The following is a 15,165-nucleotide window of genomic DNA, read 5'->3' on the forward strand; positions in this document are numbered from 1 at the left end:
TTTCCTTTCTTAATATTTCATTACACTTTAATTACGACGCGAAAAACTCACACATAAACCTATAATCCACATTGTGTCTCCCAGTCTCTCCCTGTCTCTCCCTGTTTTTCTCTGTCTCTCTCCCTCTCTCCCTGTCTCTTCCTGTCTCTCTCTGTCTTTCCCTATCTTTCCCTGTCTCTCCCCGTCTCTTCCTGTTTCTCCCTATCTCTTTCTGTCTCTCCTTGTCTCTCTTTATCTCTCCCTGTCTTCCCCCGTCTCTGCCTGTCTCTCCCTGTCTTTCCCTGTCGCTTCCCATCTCTCTCCGTCTCTCCCTGCCTCTCCTGTCTTTCCCTGTCTTTCCCTGTCTCTCACACACAAACCTGTAATCTGCATTCACATTCGAGTACAACCATGGGTGTAGTATACATGTGTGTGTGTTATGTGTTTAAACAACACAGCTGCGGTTGTAGATGTGTTGAAACAACACACGAAGTGCATTGATCTACACATGAATTCTGTGTCACAGTGGATAACACACTTTATGTGTGTTAAAACTGCAACACGGTAAATTGAATGCATATAATGTGTGTAAAAATAATGCAGGAATCGCAGAATAACACATTTAGAAAAAACCACATTACTAGAGTTACACATGAAACCTCGCAGTACTCAAAACGAATGAATAAGAAAATATGTGGATAATATTAATGATGTGATGAATGTAGTTGTCACTGACAAATATTTTTACATTTAGTCTGCAGAAAGCATTGGCTATTATACAGGTGATAAAATAGTAGAATTTATTATTTATTGTTATATTATTATTATTATATTATTTTATTATTAATATATTATTTATTATTTATCATATTTTTATTATCTAAACAGTTTATGTAACGTCTACGACGTTATATGGGAAAGAAAGTGTCGTGAGCATGAAACGTCAGATAGCTCAGTGGTTTAGTACAGCGTCCGTCAAGCGAAAAACCCAGGTTCGAGTGTCAGCATAGCTAGCAGCAAACCGCGCTTTGGGTATTTTTCTCTCTCCGGATCGAAAAGAAGACGCAGGTCCGGCCATGACGTTTCCCATCACTACTACCTTTAATACGTCCTAGTAAAATGCATATATAAGTCGTATATGCATTCAGCTAGCAGAACACGAATCATACGTGTCTATAGAACACAGTTTTCGTGTGTTATATCTACACGTTTCTTGCAAATCTACACACTTTCTTGTGTGTTGCATATTTACACCCCTGTAAGCGTGTCAAAAACGACTACACGGATTACACACGTAAAATGTATTAATGTAACACACTTGTTTTTACAGTGCACTCACCGCGAAAAAACATTAACAGCTTACATGTACACATTACAAGATATTGTTATCATAGTTATTTGTTAGTAATAAACGGAATAGAAAATTGAGCATCTCTGTTTATTATCGCAATCTCCTTCCCATGCAAGCGAGCGAAATTAATCGATTCACGAACAAAAATTAATGCAACTTCCACATAGATACTAATGTATGTATGTCGCGTGCGCGTGCGTGCAGATGTGTGTATATATGTACGTTTGATTTCAATATGGTTTAAACATTTTTTCGGTGCAGTTCGGAATGTAGCCTATAATCCTAATGGGAAAATTTGATTTATGATTAGTTCCTAGAAATTCTCTTATTGGACCATTGGCTGCGTTTCAAATTGCATCGGAAAAAAAGTGTTCAAGCCGTGTTCGGGAATCGAACGGATTGTTTCGCCGATTCGTCTTGTCCAGAGATAATGTTGAAGCACGTGATCTCAACGTGAGCAGCTTGCCTCACGACGCGTGCCGTGCGCAAACCTCACACGTTAAGTGTCTCGGTGCGATGGTCAAAACAACCCGGACACAAACACCGATTCCGCGAATCGGCAGCCGGCACGCACCAAGGAATTGCGCGTGCCTGTTTCGATCCTTTTAAGGAGAATAGGCTTGCAGCGGAAAAAAATGCTCGAACGGTTGTGTCCAATCCGCGAGCGCCAGAGCACGGCCGAAGAACCGCGAAATGTACGGGTTTGTAGCAGCAAGCGGTTGGAATCCGAGCAGTCCGCAATGTTTCGCCTTTGAACCGGCACGCTAACTCGCTTCTCTCTTCTCCATTCGTGCACTGTAAGAACAAGTGCACTATAAAAACAAGTGTGTTACATTAACACATTTTACGTGTGTAATCCATGTAGTCGTTTTTGACACGCTTGCAGGTGTGTAAATTATGTAACACACAAGAAAGTGTAAGGGTATCAGGTCGGAGTAACTAACGATTTTCCAACTCGATACATCGAGAGCGCTGCCGAAGTCGATAAGTCGATAAGTGAAAAGAAAGAGGTAGGAGAGACGGAGTCTTACAAGTGGGAGAGAGGAACAAAAAGGAGCGGGCAAAGAGTTTGAGACAGACACGGAATATACACGGGAAGAGAGAAGCGCAAAAGGATCGTGAGAAGAGATATAGAAAAAGTCGAAAAACCGTGTTAGTCGAATAGTCGATAAGATCCCAGGGAATATTCGAGCTCAAGCGAATATCTCCTTAACGGATTAGTTTAAAAGGCGTATATTTAGATGTAAGAGTTCGTGTCATATTTTGTATAAGTGTTTATTGGGTAAAAATACATGTACAAGTGTGTTTCGAAAAACTCATTTATTCATTACGTACACCACCAACTTCCTAGGAGGCGACGAGACGGTCGTACTGGCGATTTTAAGAGGAAATCGTAACTGTCTTACAAAAGTGTGTAGATTTGCAAGAAACGTGTAAGTATAACACACGAAAAATGTGTTCTATAGATACGTATGATTCGTGTTGTGCTAGCTGAATATATATATGTGTACGACTTATGTATGTATTGTATTAGGAGGATATTGTATTAAAGGTAGTGATGGGAAATGCCGTGACGGTCGGACCTGCGTCTTCTTTTCGATCCGGAGAGAGAAAAATACCCAAAGCGCGGTTTGCTGCTAGCTATGCTGGGACTCGAACCTGGATTTTTTTTCGCTTGCTGGGCGCTGCACTAAATCACTGAGCTATTTGACGTTTCATGCTCACGACACTTTCTTTCCCATATAATGTCGTAGACGTTACATAAACTGTTTAGATAATAAAAATATGATAAATAATAAATAATATATTAATAATAAAATAATATAATAATAATAATATAACAATAAATAATATATTCTACTATTTTATCACCTGTATAATAGCCAATGCTTTCTGCAGACTAAATGTAAAAATATTTGTTAGTGACAACTGCATTCATCAAATCATTAATATTATCCACATGTTTTCTTATTCATTCGTTTTGAGTACTGCGAGGTTTCATGTGTAATTCCTGTAAGTGTGTAACTCTAGTAATGTGTTGTTTTTTCTAAATGTGTTATTCTGCGATTCCTGCATTATTTTTACACACATTATATGCATTTAATTTACCATGTTGCGGTTTTAACACACATGAAGTGTGTTATCCACTGTAACACAGAACTCATATGTAGATCAGTGCACTTCGTGTGTCGTTTCAACATATCTACAACCGCAACTGTGTTGTTTAAATACATAACACATCAAATTAGTGAATTGTGTATTGTTTTAACACACCTGATAACACGCCTGTTTTTACAGTGTGATTGCTGCTAAGAAGTTTCGCCGAGTACTCTCTCATTGTATCGGTTGGGCGGTCTCATTCTCTTCGATAGTCGGATTTCTCTCGTCTTATTTTGGTCGGCTGTCGTTGCTCGTTTAGTTTGCTACCCGCTCTTGCGACTCAACAGGAATCTTTCGATCACTGCTCCGCTGACGCAGCTCGCGCACGTCTCGCGTCCGCGTCATCGCTTCTAATGCCTCACAAGACTTGGGGAGCGGAGTGAATTGGCCGCGGCTTTGAGACAATTACACGTCGTAAATCGCGCGCGGTTTATTCGTTGTCGTATCGTTTCTCCGTGAGGAGAAGCCGATCCGATATCTCGTTTGCCGTCGCTCGCAGGCGATCGTCGTCGCCGTCGGCTCGTGAACAATTCTTGTAAATTATGCGCCGTTTGAATTAGTTAGTGGAAACTGACGATTCGACGCCGATTCTCGACGATCTCCGCGTTGAGTCAATACAAAGTCTAGAAGTGGTGATTAATGACAGACTGCGAGCGTGATGGGCCGCGTTCAAGAGTAAAGTGCCCTTTAGATTCTTGTGCTGGCGAAATTGAAACTTGTGCTGACTTGTGTTAGGCTAGCACAACTCAGATATATAATTGTATATCGTTTGGTTGACTTATATGAGTGTAAATCTTACTTTTATTCTATTTGCCTAAAATCGTTTTTTTCGTTTTATTTCTTTCGTGATTATTTTTCGAAGATACTACTTTAGCACAATGTTAGCACAACTTAGCACAACCTAACACAATAAAAAAAATTTCGAAAATCGAAAAGTGGGGGGTTACCAAAAAACGATTTTTTCCATTTTTCTTGCTCATTTTTCGTATTAAAAATTTATAATTCAAGCACAATGTAGCACAAACCTAGCACAAATCAGCACAACTGTCAAAATTATTAAATTTGAAAAGTGGGGGGCTAACTTCATACAGGCGACTGGTCGCGAGAGGAACGTCTCTTGAACCTGGAAGCTATAAACGCGCGACTTTATAAAGTTACTCAAATTTTCCTTGCTGGCGAGTTTTAAAGTAAGTCACATAGCATTTCGTTAATATTACGTGTAATGTTAAAAGAAAGGAGTATTAATAAAATAGACAGTAGTCCCTCCCTCTCTCTCTCTCAATCTTTTGTCTCAATGATCTCAATGAATGAACAAATGAAAGATGAACTTAATACTTCGTCGACTTTATCGACGTATAATATATCTAAAATTATAACACGTGGAACGACGCGCATACCACTGTCAATTGTCTGTGTCAGTTTATGTATGTACGGGAAAATGTCTTCATTAACATTAGATGCTTAAGATATTCTATTTAATGATTTATTTATTTAATGCTTAGTTTTTACTTTAGTATAAACTAGTTTATACTTTAGTATAAATTAGTTTATACTTTAGTATAATATATACTAGTATATTAGTATATAGTACATAATATTAGTATATAGTACATAGTATATAATATTTATATAGTATAGAAAGTATAAACTAAGCATTAAATAAATCTGGCTCGTGCAAACCGTTCGTCTTTTATTTTGGAAATGTTAACAAAATTTTTAAAAGCAACCTTTCCCAAGCAACCTTTCGTACAATAATTAGAACATATCAGTAATAAAAAGAATTGATTTCCAATTATCATCCAATGGACAATTATCCAGTCGACAAAGTGTCAAGTCATTTCCGTAATATAACATCTGGTAACTTTCAAATTGACAAGTTGAGCCCAATATTCATTGCTCCTTATTTACAATTTGTTGTCACGCGCGGTATATTACGATTACCTATACATATCACGTGCGTCTCACGCGTCGTGAGCATACGATAGAAGTCGACCAGAGCGAGTCATCGCTTTTTGCTTTTAATATCTTTCGGTTTTACGTCGAAAAATCATCGTGTGCGTTGTAAGATTTGCGTTGTCGAAAATTAAGCTGTTTTGACGTGTCATGCCTGACATTAAATAAATCTGTATCAGTAAGAAACAAATATTTATTTGATTAATATTAAACTTACATATCTATTGCGATATTCCAGTATTGTACAACTCATTGTTTAATTTTTATTGCAATTTTGTCAAATCTTAAAATGTTACAATCACGTTACAGTCATTTACGCTCGAAAAGTAAAAAAAAAAAAAAATGTTTCATCATATAAAATATCGATTGTCCAACAACTCATCACGATACAACGAGAACGCGATATATATATCGCGATATATAATCCAGGAATTTTTCAATATATGTTTTGCGCAACCTACAATGAACGCACTATTTTCTCTCGTTCCACTTATGCACATGTATCACTCCTAATGTAAAAGTATAACGTAAATGTACTAAGTCTTACACGATAAGGACAATGACGATATTAATGGAAACGTTATTAATTACGAGGATGAAGATAGCGATGAAGTTGACACCAGCTGTAACTTAAATATGCTGCGAATTATTTATAATGCGCCGCCTATCGATTCTCTAGCTGTAGTTGGCTCACAGGATAGAGGTGAGATAACGAGATACTCTGAGTGAGAATATTAGTTAAGTTTTGATTATATGTCTCGAACGTTTACATAATATACAAATTTATTCTGAGTATCAGTACGAGATACACGTCATTTCTGCAAGTAAGGAGAATTCATATTAACATTCGTGTAAGAAGTCATTCGCGATTAACTTTAAACTTTATCTATTAATGGGTCCACTAATAAAACAGTACGTCCGTAATCATAGCCGCGTTGATAGAGAATTAACTCGGCGAATTATCCATCGCTAATACTTTGACGTTGTAAGTTGTTGTAAGTGTTCTCGACCTCTCTATCGAACGTCACTAATGTAGTAATGATGCCAGTTTGGCTGTCGATGGCGAACAGATTCTTAAAGTTGTCCAACTCGTAATGGAACTCTTTTAAAGGAACAAAAAGACAGAGAGACACAGTATGATTAAGGGGGGAAACTTATCTATAAGCAAAAAATAGGTTATTTTCACGAATTTTTTTCTCGGAAACTAAGCAGACGATTGATTTAAAACTTGATAAAAATAATAATATATATTTAATTTATAAGTATAAATTTTTATAGTTTTATATGAATAATAATGTAGGAGATACACAAAAACTAACGTGACGTGTTTAGGCGTGTGCTGTTTCATGGCTCTCATGAAATCTCGAGGTACGGTGAACTGAAACAAAAACGCAAGTAAGATAATTAATCTACGATCTTACCGCTATCGTCTAAAGTAGAGAAATAAAAAACGAATTACTTTTCAACAATTTTGAGATATTTAAAAATTATATTTAAAAAATTGTCATAAGAAATCGACAGATTTACGTTAGAAATAAATATAAAAAATTAATTTTTTAAAATTTCGCTATTTCACATGATAAAGAGACATGTTTCAAATATGTAACTGTATGTTGAAGTCGATCGGTTCATTAGTTTGTTTCAAATCGTGGGAGTCAATTGGAGAAACATCATTTCAAGAAAAATGCGTTTAAAGTTTCAATTACTATTCAATCATATATTTCTAGTACTCACATAAGTTTCAGCCTAATTGGTAATTCCAGGTCCATATAATAAATTCTTTTCGACTTCATAAAACTCATTTTATGTTGCTCGTTCATTTCTACAAGTTGTTCGAGCTTGCTAGAAGTCTCTGCTGCTACGAGTCGCGTGTTTCTGTCATTGTCTGTCTCGATATTCGACGTACTTACGATATTCCGGTCCGATGACTATGCCTAGAATGGACATAATTTGTAAAATTGTTGAAGAATCTTCATTAAAAACAGAAGCGGCCAGAAAGCTGTTATTTGCAACGTTTTGAAACCACAATGAAAATGCTTCGGCGCCAAGCGCCAAATTGTTGCGTTGAAGTTTTCATTGACGTTTTGAGATTCACCTCCTAAGCACCGTTGCAGAAGATCTCTTGATAAATCAGCATATATTGATTTAAAAAATGAGATAAATTCTGCTGAAAGCGGCAGATCATGAGAAAACGTATTCCAACAATTCTGCAGCCTCTGCGCGCCGGTATCTGCACCGACTTTCGGCACCAGGTGGACACAAGTCGTACTAAGGATTCTCGTGGATAGAGTATAAATGTTTTATTGTAGCATTAATAGCATTTTTCATGCTCTCTACACTGTCAGAGTTTTTTCTTATAGCTAATCCATAATAATTGGAAAGCTTATTAATTATATTGATTGACAGCGTCCATTTCTTCAATTCTCCTCTTTTTTTTTAATTGCGCAAACGAGAGTCCATCCTTTTGTGTACATGATCGATGTCCTCACATTTGGTAATAATTACGTCTTTACCGTAAGGCTGCATATCCATAAGAGTTTATGCGTATTGCAGTCACCATCTCCGATGTATGTTGTGTATCTCACGCCATATCGTTCTATGGATCTGTCGAACATTTTCTTCACTGCCTCGACTTCCATCCCTTCTGCAGAATTATAATGGTTGGCCGTGCACTCTTCCTCGTACTCTTCAGTCCATACTTCAAATTCTTTTTCATTCATGCGCTTTTTGGCTTTTTTGTAGGTTAGGCAGAAGCTGGATTTGACAACGAGATCTACAACTTTGTCAATATATTTGCCAATCAACATTGTCACTCCAAATAAAGAATTAAAACCTTTTCCCGAGCAAAAATGTATCTAGCAGAGTAGATTTCAAGACTAGTGCCTAGATAGTAATGACTAGATAAGTTCTTTAGCCAGTCACTAGCTCGCGACTGGCTAAATATTCCTACTCAATCTTTTGAATGTCAGGACTATCTAGTAACTATACCAATTAGATAGATAGATAGTGGCATAGATAGTGGCTAGATAAAAAAGATTACACAGTAACGAGATAGAAAATCATCGGTCAATCCTGAATAGAAATTGGATATCAGAACTGTCTAGTACTTATACCAATTGTAGTTACAAGTTATTTTTTTATCTAGCTACTAGATAATTTTTTTGGTACAACCATTAGGAGAAGTAAGCGTTACATTCCTAGCTAGTAGCAATGTAAGACCCAACTTTTTTGTGTCATTACTAGACAATCACTAGATTCAATTTCTGGTCGGGTTTTTTTCCACGACCCATTTTTCACCAGAGACTATCAAATCCATCGGCGGCTTATGCAAAGAGTTCACTTTTTTTTCTTCTTCAACTGCTTTCTTTGTCAATAAATTAAAGACGTTGCTAGACGCACTGTGCAGATTTTACAAGGCAGCTTCGTAAGCGCTATTTGATAATCCTTGGCACAAATCCATGAAATCAGAAGAAATTCAAACCTTCTTTGGAGATACCTAACAATATCATCACCATGACAAGTCGTCGATTAATTTCGAAGGCTTGGTTTCGCTAATTCTTGAACATGAGTCTATGGTTTTCACACCGCACACGCAAGTTACCGCAATTTTAAATCCTAGCCCGCAATGCTCACTTTCGCCAAACTATACATTCTTCTTGCACTCTCGACAGATTATCATCTGCGAGATTGCTGCAAAAACGGGAACAAAATTTATAAATCGATAGCCGTGAGAGGTATGTGTGATAAACGCATCTTCACTCGAATACGCTGTTGCTGATGTTCGCACGAACTCTGTTTTAGGCTTGATGGTGCTCCTGTTTCTACCAAATTTTTTTTCCGCGACCGATCTGTACGTACACATTATATTTCGATTATATTACGATTTTATTACGTTCTTTATCCATCTTCAGATTATACGTACGTACGAACTGAGATTCGAATGACCACTGAGCGATAAAAAACAAAATTAACTTCTAGATTAGTGATTACTTGGAGCACGTTACTACATGTTACGACTGGTTTCGGTATTGACAAATACTCCTGAGATTTTTTATCTTCCTTGGGTTCGTAGATTATTATTATAGCCATTATATGACGAACTTTGAAAGGTCCAGTAAGCTCTTATTTTGATCTACGCGCCACTTCAAATAATAAGTTGTAATTTCCGTAATTTTCTGGATTTTTTGATATGGATCTAGGATAAATTCTTAACAATATGACACAGTATTTTCAGAAAATGTAATAACAGAAATCGATTCTTTTATTGGGTGTACAACTTAATTCGGTCCGTTTTTTTGCTTGAAAAACGCATTTATTTGAATGATAAAATGAATTAATACATTATTGAAAGTATTGTCCATCGCTAGCCACTACTTTTTCCCATCTTTCTGGCAATTTATGGATTCCGTTGCGGAAGAAGCGTTCATCTTTTGAAGCCAAGAATGAATCGAGCCAATTTTTTATATCCTGTTTTGAAGTGAAGTGTATTCCAGTCAAAGCGTTCTGCATCGATCGAAACAAATGGTAGTCGGAAGGGGCAAGGTTTGGGCTATAAGGCGGGTGAACCAGAACTTCCCATCCGCTATTTTCCAAATAGTTTTTAACCGGAACAGCAACATGAGGCCGAGCGTTGTCATGGTGAAAGATTATGGATTCGTGTCTGGTCGCATATTCTGGACGTTGTTCGGCTATAGCTCGCTTTAAACGGATCAATTGTCGCCTGTAGAAGTCTCCCGTGATGGTTTGACCAGGTTTTAGCAGCTCATAGTGGATCACACCCTTCTGATCCGACCAAATACAGAGCATTACCTTGGCATCATGGATATTCGGCTTCGGCGTTGATGTTCCCGGTTGGCCGGGCTTTACATACGATTTTTTGCGTTTCGGGTTGTCGTAGTGAATCCATTTTTCGTCCCCGGTAATGATTCGATGCAGAAAAGACTTCTTTTTGTACCGTTCAAGCAACATTTCGGACATGCAAAATCGTCGTTCGATATCTCTCGGTTTCAATTCGTATGGGACCCAATTTCCTTGCTTTTGGATGTATCCCGCGGCTTTGAGTCGTTTCGAAATAGCTTGTTGAGTAACTTCCAATGTTCTTGCGAGCTCTTTTTGCGTTTGACACGAATCTTGATCGAGTAATGTTTCTAATTCTTCATCTTCAAACTTTTTCGGTTGACCCGAACGCTCTTTGTCTTCAACACTAAAATCACCACTTTGAAATCGTCGAAACCATTCTCTGCAAGATTTATCCGACGGTGCAGATTCACCATAAACTTCCACAAGCATTCGATGCGCTTCAGCTGCACTTTTCTTCCAATTGAAACAGAAAATCAAAATTTCCCGCAAATGGTGCTTATTTGGAACGAAACTCGACATTTTCAACGCAGTAAAAATTAAACTTGTTGTGCAAAACTCAAAGGCTTGTAAACAATATTTAGTTGGCAGATGTTGACACTTCACGATACAGCAAAAATCAGCTGTCGCCGTCAACCATTTATAGCACCTATAGCCATCTTTTGAAAACGGACCGAACTAAGTTGTACACCCAATACCTTACAGACAGTTTTCTTCCCTTAACGACATTCAAGAGAAAATGCTTCATACAAATCAGATACATATTACTCATAAATTTTAATAGAGAAAGAAAGCGTAACGTAGCATGATAGACAGCGCACTGGTGTATCACTCTAAGATTCCCTGCAAAATCGAAAAATATTATATGCTAACGTCTCTTCTCGGAAAGCAACGACAAATTAACGAGAGTACCTTGCTCAAAATATTTCAAAAATCAATAACTAGATCAACTGCCGTTCGGAATCGGCGTTAAACTGTAGGTTCTATACTTGTGTATAATCAGCACGAATACCACAAGACATATGAGAGAGAAGTCGCTTATGCGTTGATAAGCCTATGGCACGCAAAGAAGAATTCTAATACCTGATTGTTATCGCTGGTCCCGTTGGCATTTATAGCTTGCACTCGAATCACAGGCATTCCTTACGGCTAGTTATCCATTATGCTTCTCTTCTCAATATTAAAAAGTGGGATGTCGTCCTTCACTTCGAGAACTTCGATTTTAACCACAATTTCGGCGGCTAATTCATTTTTATTTTGCACCCGTATTATCAACGAGTACATCCTATTTCTTTCGAAATCGAGGTGCTCGGAGAGCTTGATGTCCGCCACGTCATTATTCGATTCCAACCTAAAAAATGAAACACATTTAAGTATGTATTTATATATCGCTTATGGTCGTCGGAATTTTTCGCTCCAGATTTGTATGAAATGAGGAAAAGCAGCGAATCGATGGATACCTAAAGGTATTTTCCTTGTTAGTCTGTTCCGTAGTGCCGGTGACCAATTCGAAGTGTAGATACGAATTCTCCGAGTTGTTCGAGTCGTTGACGTTAGAAACCGCTTTAAGACGAACGATGCTGGCATCAAAATCGCTAAAATTCTCAAAGAGCTCAATCGGTGCTGTTGGCCAAGATAGAAAAGTTGGGGCCTCCTTGTACGGCTCCACCACACGTATTTCAAGATCAACGTGGGTGATCAATGTAGGCGTGCCGAGGTCCGTCGCTATGGCTATCAGGTTGAATTTATAACCTGGATCGCGCTGCGTAAGAATTGCTATTGTGAGTAATTTATTTATTTATTTATTTTGTTAAGTGAACTCGACTAAAACTTGAGCTTGCTTGAAGAAATGGATCGATATAGGTCGCGCTTCGCGCATATATTTTAACTTAGGCGATGCTATTTTTAGAATTACATTTTTAGAATAGCTTGTGTACTTTAGAAATAAATTAACAAGTTTGCCTTCCCCGATAGCTCAACGGATAACTTCTGTGTAATATATATTTCTGCGCATATATAGGGTGTCCGGTATACTTACAGAAGAGTCGCGGTACATGTGGATTAGGTCAAACTAAACAAAAAATTTCTCTACCATTTTGCGAAAAACTACGTAAAATTCTAAGTTATTAAAAAAAATTTGTGAATGATCACGTGTCAGATGAGCTATGATGGTGACGTCGATATGTGCTTGTATATTAGATTAAACAGAACAAAAAAGTCCTTTACTATTTTCCAAATGACCAAATAAATGTAAATGTGAGTGTTTAATTATTAATGAAAGAAAATCGGTGTACAGTTGTGCAAAATAATGCACCAATTTTCTTTGATTAATAACTAAATATTTACGTGAACATTTGAAAAATAGTAGGGGACCTTTTCGTTCAGTTTGACCTAATATACAAGCATACAGCAGCAGACGTCGCCATCATAGCTCATCTACCGTATGTTATCATTCATGAATCTTCTTAATTAATAACTCAAAATTTTACGTAGTTGTTCGCAAAATAGTAGAGAAGCTGTTTGTTCAATTTAATCTAATCTATCTGTAACACCGCAGTTCCTCCGTGAGTTACTGTATATAGGGTATCCGGTAACTGATCGAGCAACCGCCGTATACGGGTAGAACGGGTCAAAATAATCATAAAAGTTATATACCATTTTGAAATTTTCTCAATATTTATTCCGTAATTAATTAAAATGTATAAACGAATGAGCTTACGAGAAGCGGTAGGACAGGCTCTGTGTGTAAAAGAAATGGCTTACCTCTTAGCAACGATAAATAAACAGCGTCTTGCGCGTTACTTACATCTATAGGTCTCTTGAGGTATATGACGCCGCTCCAGCGGTCGATCCGGAAATAGCGCAAATTATCTATTGTCTTAGACCCCAGAGAGTAATGTATAGTGGCATTTTCACCGGCGTCGAGGTCGACGGCGGAGACTCTCATGACTTTGTGATTGACGGGCAAGTCTTGCGGCACGGATTCCGTGTACGTCTGTATGTGTAACAATGCATTAAACAGAGGGGTGTATGTAGTGGCCAATTGACGGCCTGCCGTCATGTAATTTTCAAAATGCACTTAGCGTGATATATTCCATGCAATTTTTGAATGAATCGTGCTCACAATGCCTTCTCATTCTTAATATATTACGTACATGATAACTATACTGTTCAATACGGAGGATGGAGAATAGGAAACGTGAGGGCTCGTCATCGTTCTAGAACGATGAGCGGGACGATTATCTCTCGTCGCGGTTATTATCAATCGACGAGAAGTTTTTCTTATCTGTATGTTGTAGACTTGCGGATTCTTCCAGTCGGTTTGCAGAAAGTCGCGCGGTGAAATAAATAGGTATCTTTTCAAGCGCAAGAATCAAGAAATCTCGTTCGATATGTGGAAATCAAATAGTAGTTAATTTCGCGAGGTACCCGCAAACTGCTAAAAGGGGAAACGAAAAAAAGGACGATGATAAAGGAATGTGAGACACTCGTCTTATTTACATCGAACAATACACCACAAACACAAGACCAACCTTCCACGTGTGCCCACGAAGATCTGGGATTGGAGTGAAACAAAAAAAGAGAGAGATTGAAGCAGTACTTGTTAGTAGCGGTAGTGGATAGAGTCGAGTGACACCGATATGTTAGTTTATTAAAAAAAAAAAAGGATTTTTCAGATGTAGTATAAACGTACAGAGTGCCACCATAATTCTATGACCCGCGGGGTTTTATTTATTCATGAAATCAATTACGCACGCAAAATATGCATAACGGAACGGAGCATGTGTCGGCGCGCTTTCTAGCTTCAAATTAACTTTATTCGTTTCCGCAAACGCGTAAGAGTTTCAAAGAATATTCCATTGCGCGTGCATGCATGCGCTGCTTTTCACAGACAACGCACAGATCATTTGTCTCCTTCGGAATTATTCTCGCTTTAATTAGTCTTCATTTTTTCTTTAATTCAGTGGAATTGCAGAAACGTTTCTTTTTCTCTCTCTCTCTCTTTTCCCGCTTTTTCCCTTGATAAAGCCGTAAAAAAAAAAAAAAGAGAAACGAAAAAAAGAAGAAAGCAAGAAAAAGAAATTGCTGATTTGTTTGACTTTCACCTTTCTTTTCATTCTTTAAATCCTATCGGTTACGGCTCTAATGCCCGCGCAATTGCCACGTATGCATAATGCAGGCCATGTGTCGATACGTGCGCACTCGGCTCCTTTTGTAGAGAAACGACGACCCGCGATCGGGACCCCGATCGATCCGTACACGTATGAACAAGTTGACAAGTTGGAGATTAGTTTAAGGGGGAAACCTCCTTTATCGGGTCCAAAAAATCGATATTTTGGAAATAGTCTTAATCGATTGTTAAACCATTCAAGAATATTCCCTGAAAATTTCAAGTCGATATCTGCAGTATTTACGAAGTTACGAAGTTAAAGCGGACGGGTCGGGTGACGAGTTCAGACGGGCCTAGCGACCCTCAGGCGGTCGCGTTTATACCTGCGTTCTCGGAGCGTGTTTATACCTGCGTTCGAAAAGTCCGTTGGTAGAAATTTTATCTGTCTTCCCTTTCAAACTTGTTTTGACCTACGATCAGTTCGCTTTCGTCTCTTGTCGAGTGAATACGTTGCTGAATGCAGCATGACTTCGTACCCGAAAGCGACACACGGGCAGTCCAAATGTTCAACGAGGCCTCGAAAAAGGAAATCTCCTTGGTGTAAAGATCAAGAAAATGAAGCCAAAGAAAAGGAAATTAGTAATACGAGTGCTTCCAGTAAAAAACTAAGCAGTGCTAATGTTTTTGACGCAGAAGTGAATAGGGCTCATGCGTATAAAATTATATATTTTCTAAGCGTTTTTCAAATGCTCGT

The 15,165-nt window shown here is 38.0% G+C and overlaps 1 protein-coding gene and 2 long non-coding RNA genes across 5 annotated transcripts in view; 1 reads left to right on the forward strand and 2 right to left on the reverse strand.

The window, feature by feature from the left end:
- The first annotated feature begins 2,061 nt into the window (after positions 1 to 2,061).
- LOC116853364 lies at positions 2,062 to 3,178 on the forward strand. The gene is made up of 3 exons (XR_004379950.1): positions 2,062 to 2,573; positions 2,682 to 2,763; positions 2,865 to 3,178. It is a non-coding gene; the product is annotated as an uncharacterized LOC116853364 (long non-coding RNA).
- Positions 3,179 to 6,181: 3,003 nt separating this feature from the next.
- LOC116853366 lies at positions 6,182 to 8,388 on the reverse strand. The gene is made up of 2 exons (XR_004379951.1): positions 7,178 to 8,388; positions 6,182 to 6,821 (listed from the first exon to the last, which is right to left on the reverse strand). It is a non-coding gene; the product is annotated as an uncharacterized LOC116853366 (long non-coding RNA).
- A 2,607-nt stretch (positions 8,389 to 10,995) lies between these two features.
- The window catches only part of LOC116853361 (DE-cadherin-like), a 22,212-nt gene continuing 18,042 nt past the window's right edge, over positions 10,996 to 15,165 (reverse strand). For all 3 annotated transcript variants that reach the window (XM_032834425.1, XM_032834426.1, XM_032834427.1), the window contains exons 6-9: positions 13,107 to 13,295; positions 11,761 to 12,062; positions 11,384 to 11,651; positions 10,996 to 11,143 (exon numbers count right to left, since the gene is read on the reverse strand). In XM_032834425.1, coding sequence (XP_032690316.1) covers positions 11,450 to 11,651; positions 11,761 to 12,062; positions 13,107 to 13,295 — 693 coding nt within the window. In that variant the 3' untranslated portion in view covers positions 10,996 to 11,143; positions 11,384 to 11,449. The remainder of the gene's footprint in view (positions 11,144 to 11,383; positions 11,652 to 11,760; positions 12,063 to 13,106; positions 13,296 to 15,165) is intronic.

This window comes from Odontomachus brunneus, unplaced genomic scaffold, assembly GCF_010583005.1.
Source record: "Odontomachus brunneus isolate Ranch 3 - 2012 unplaced genomic scaffold, Obru_v1 Obru_scaffold_310, whole genome shotgun sequence".
NCBI lineage: Eukaryota > Metazoa > Arthropoda > Insecta > Hymenoptera > Formicidae > Odontomachus > Odontomachus brunneus.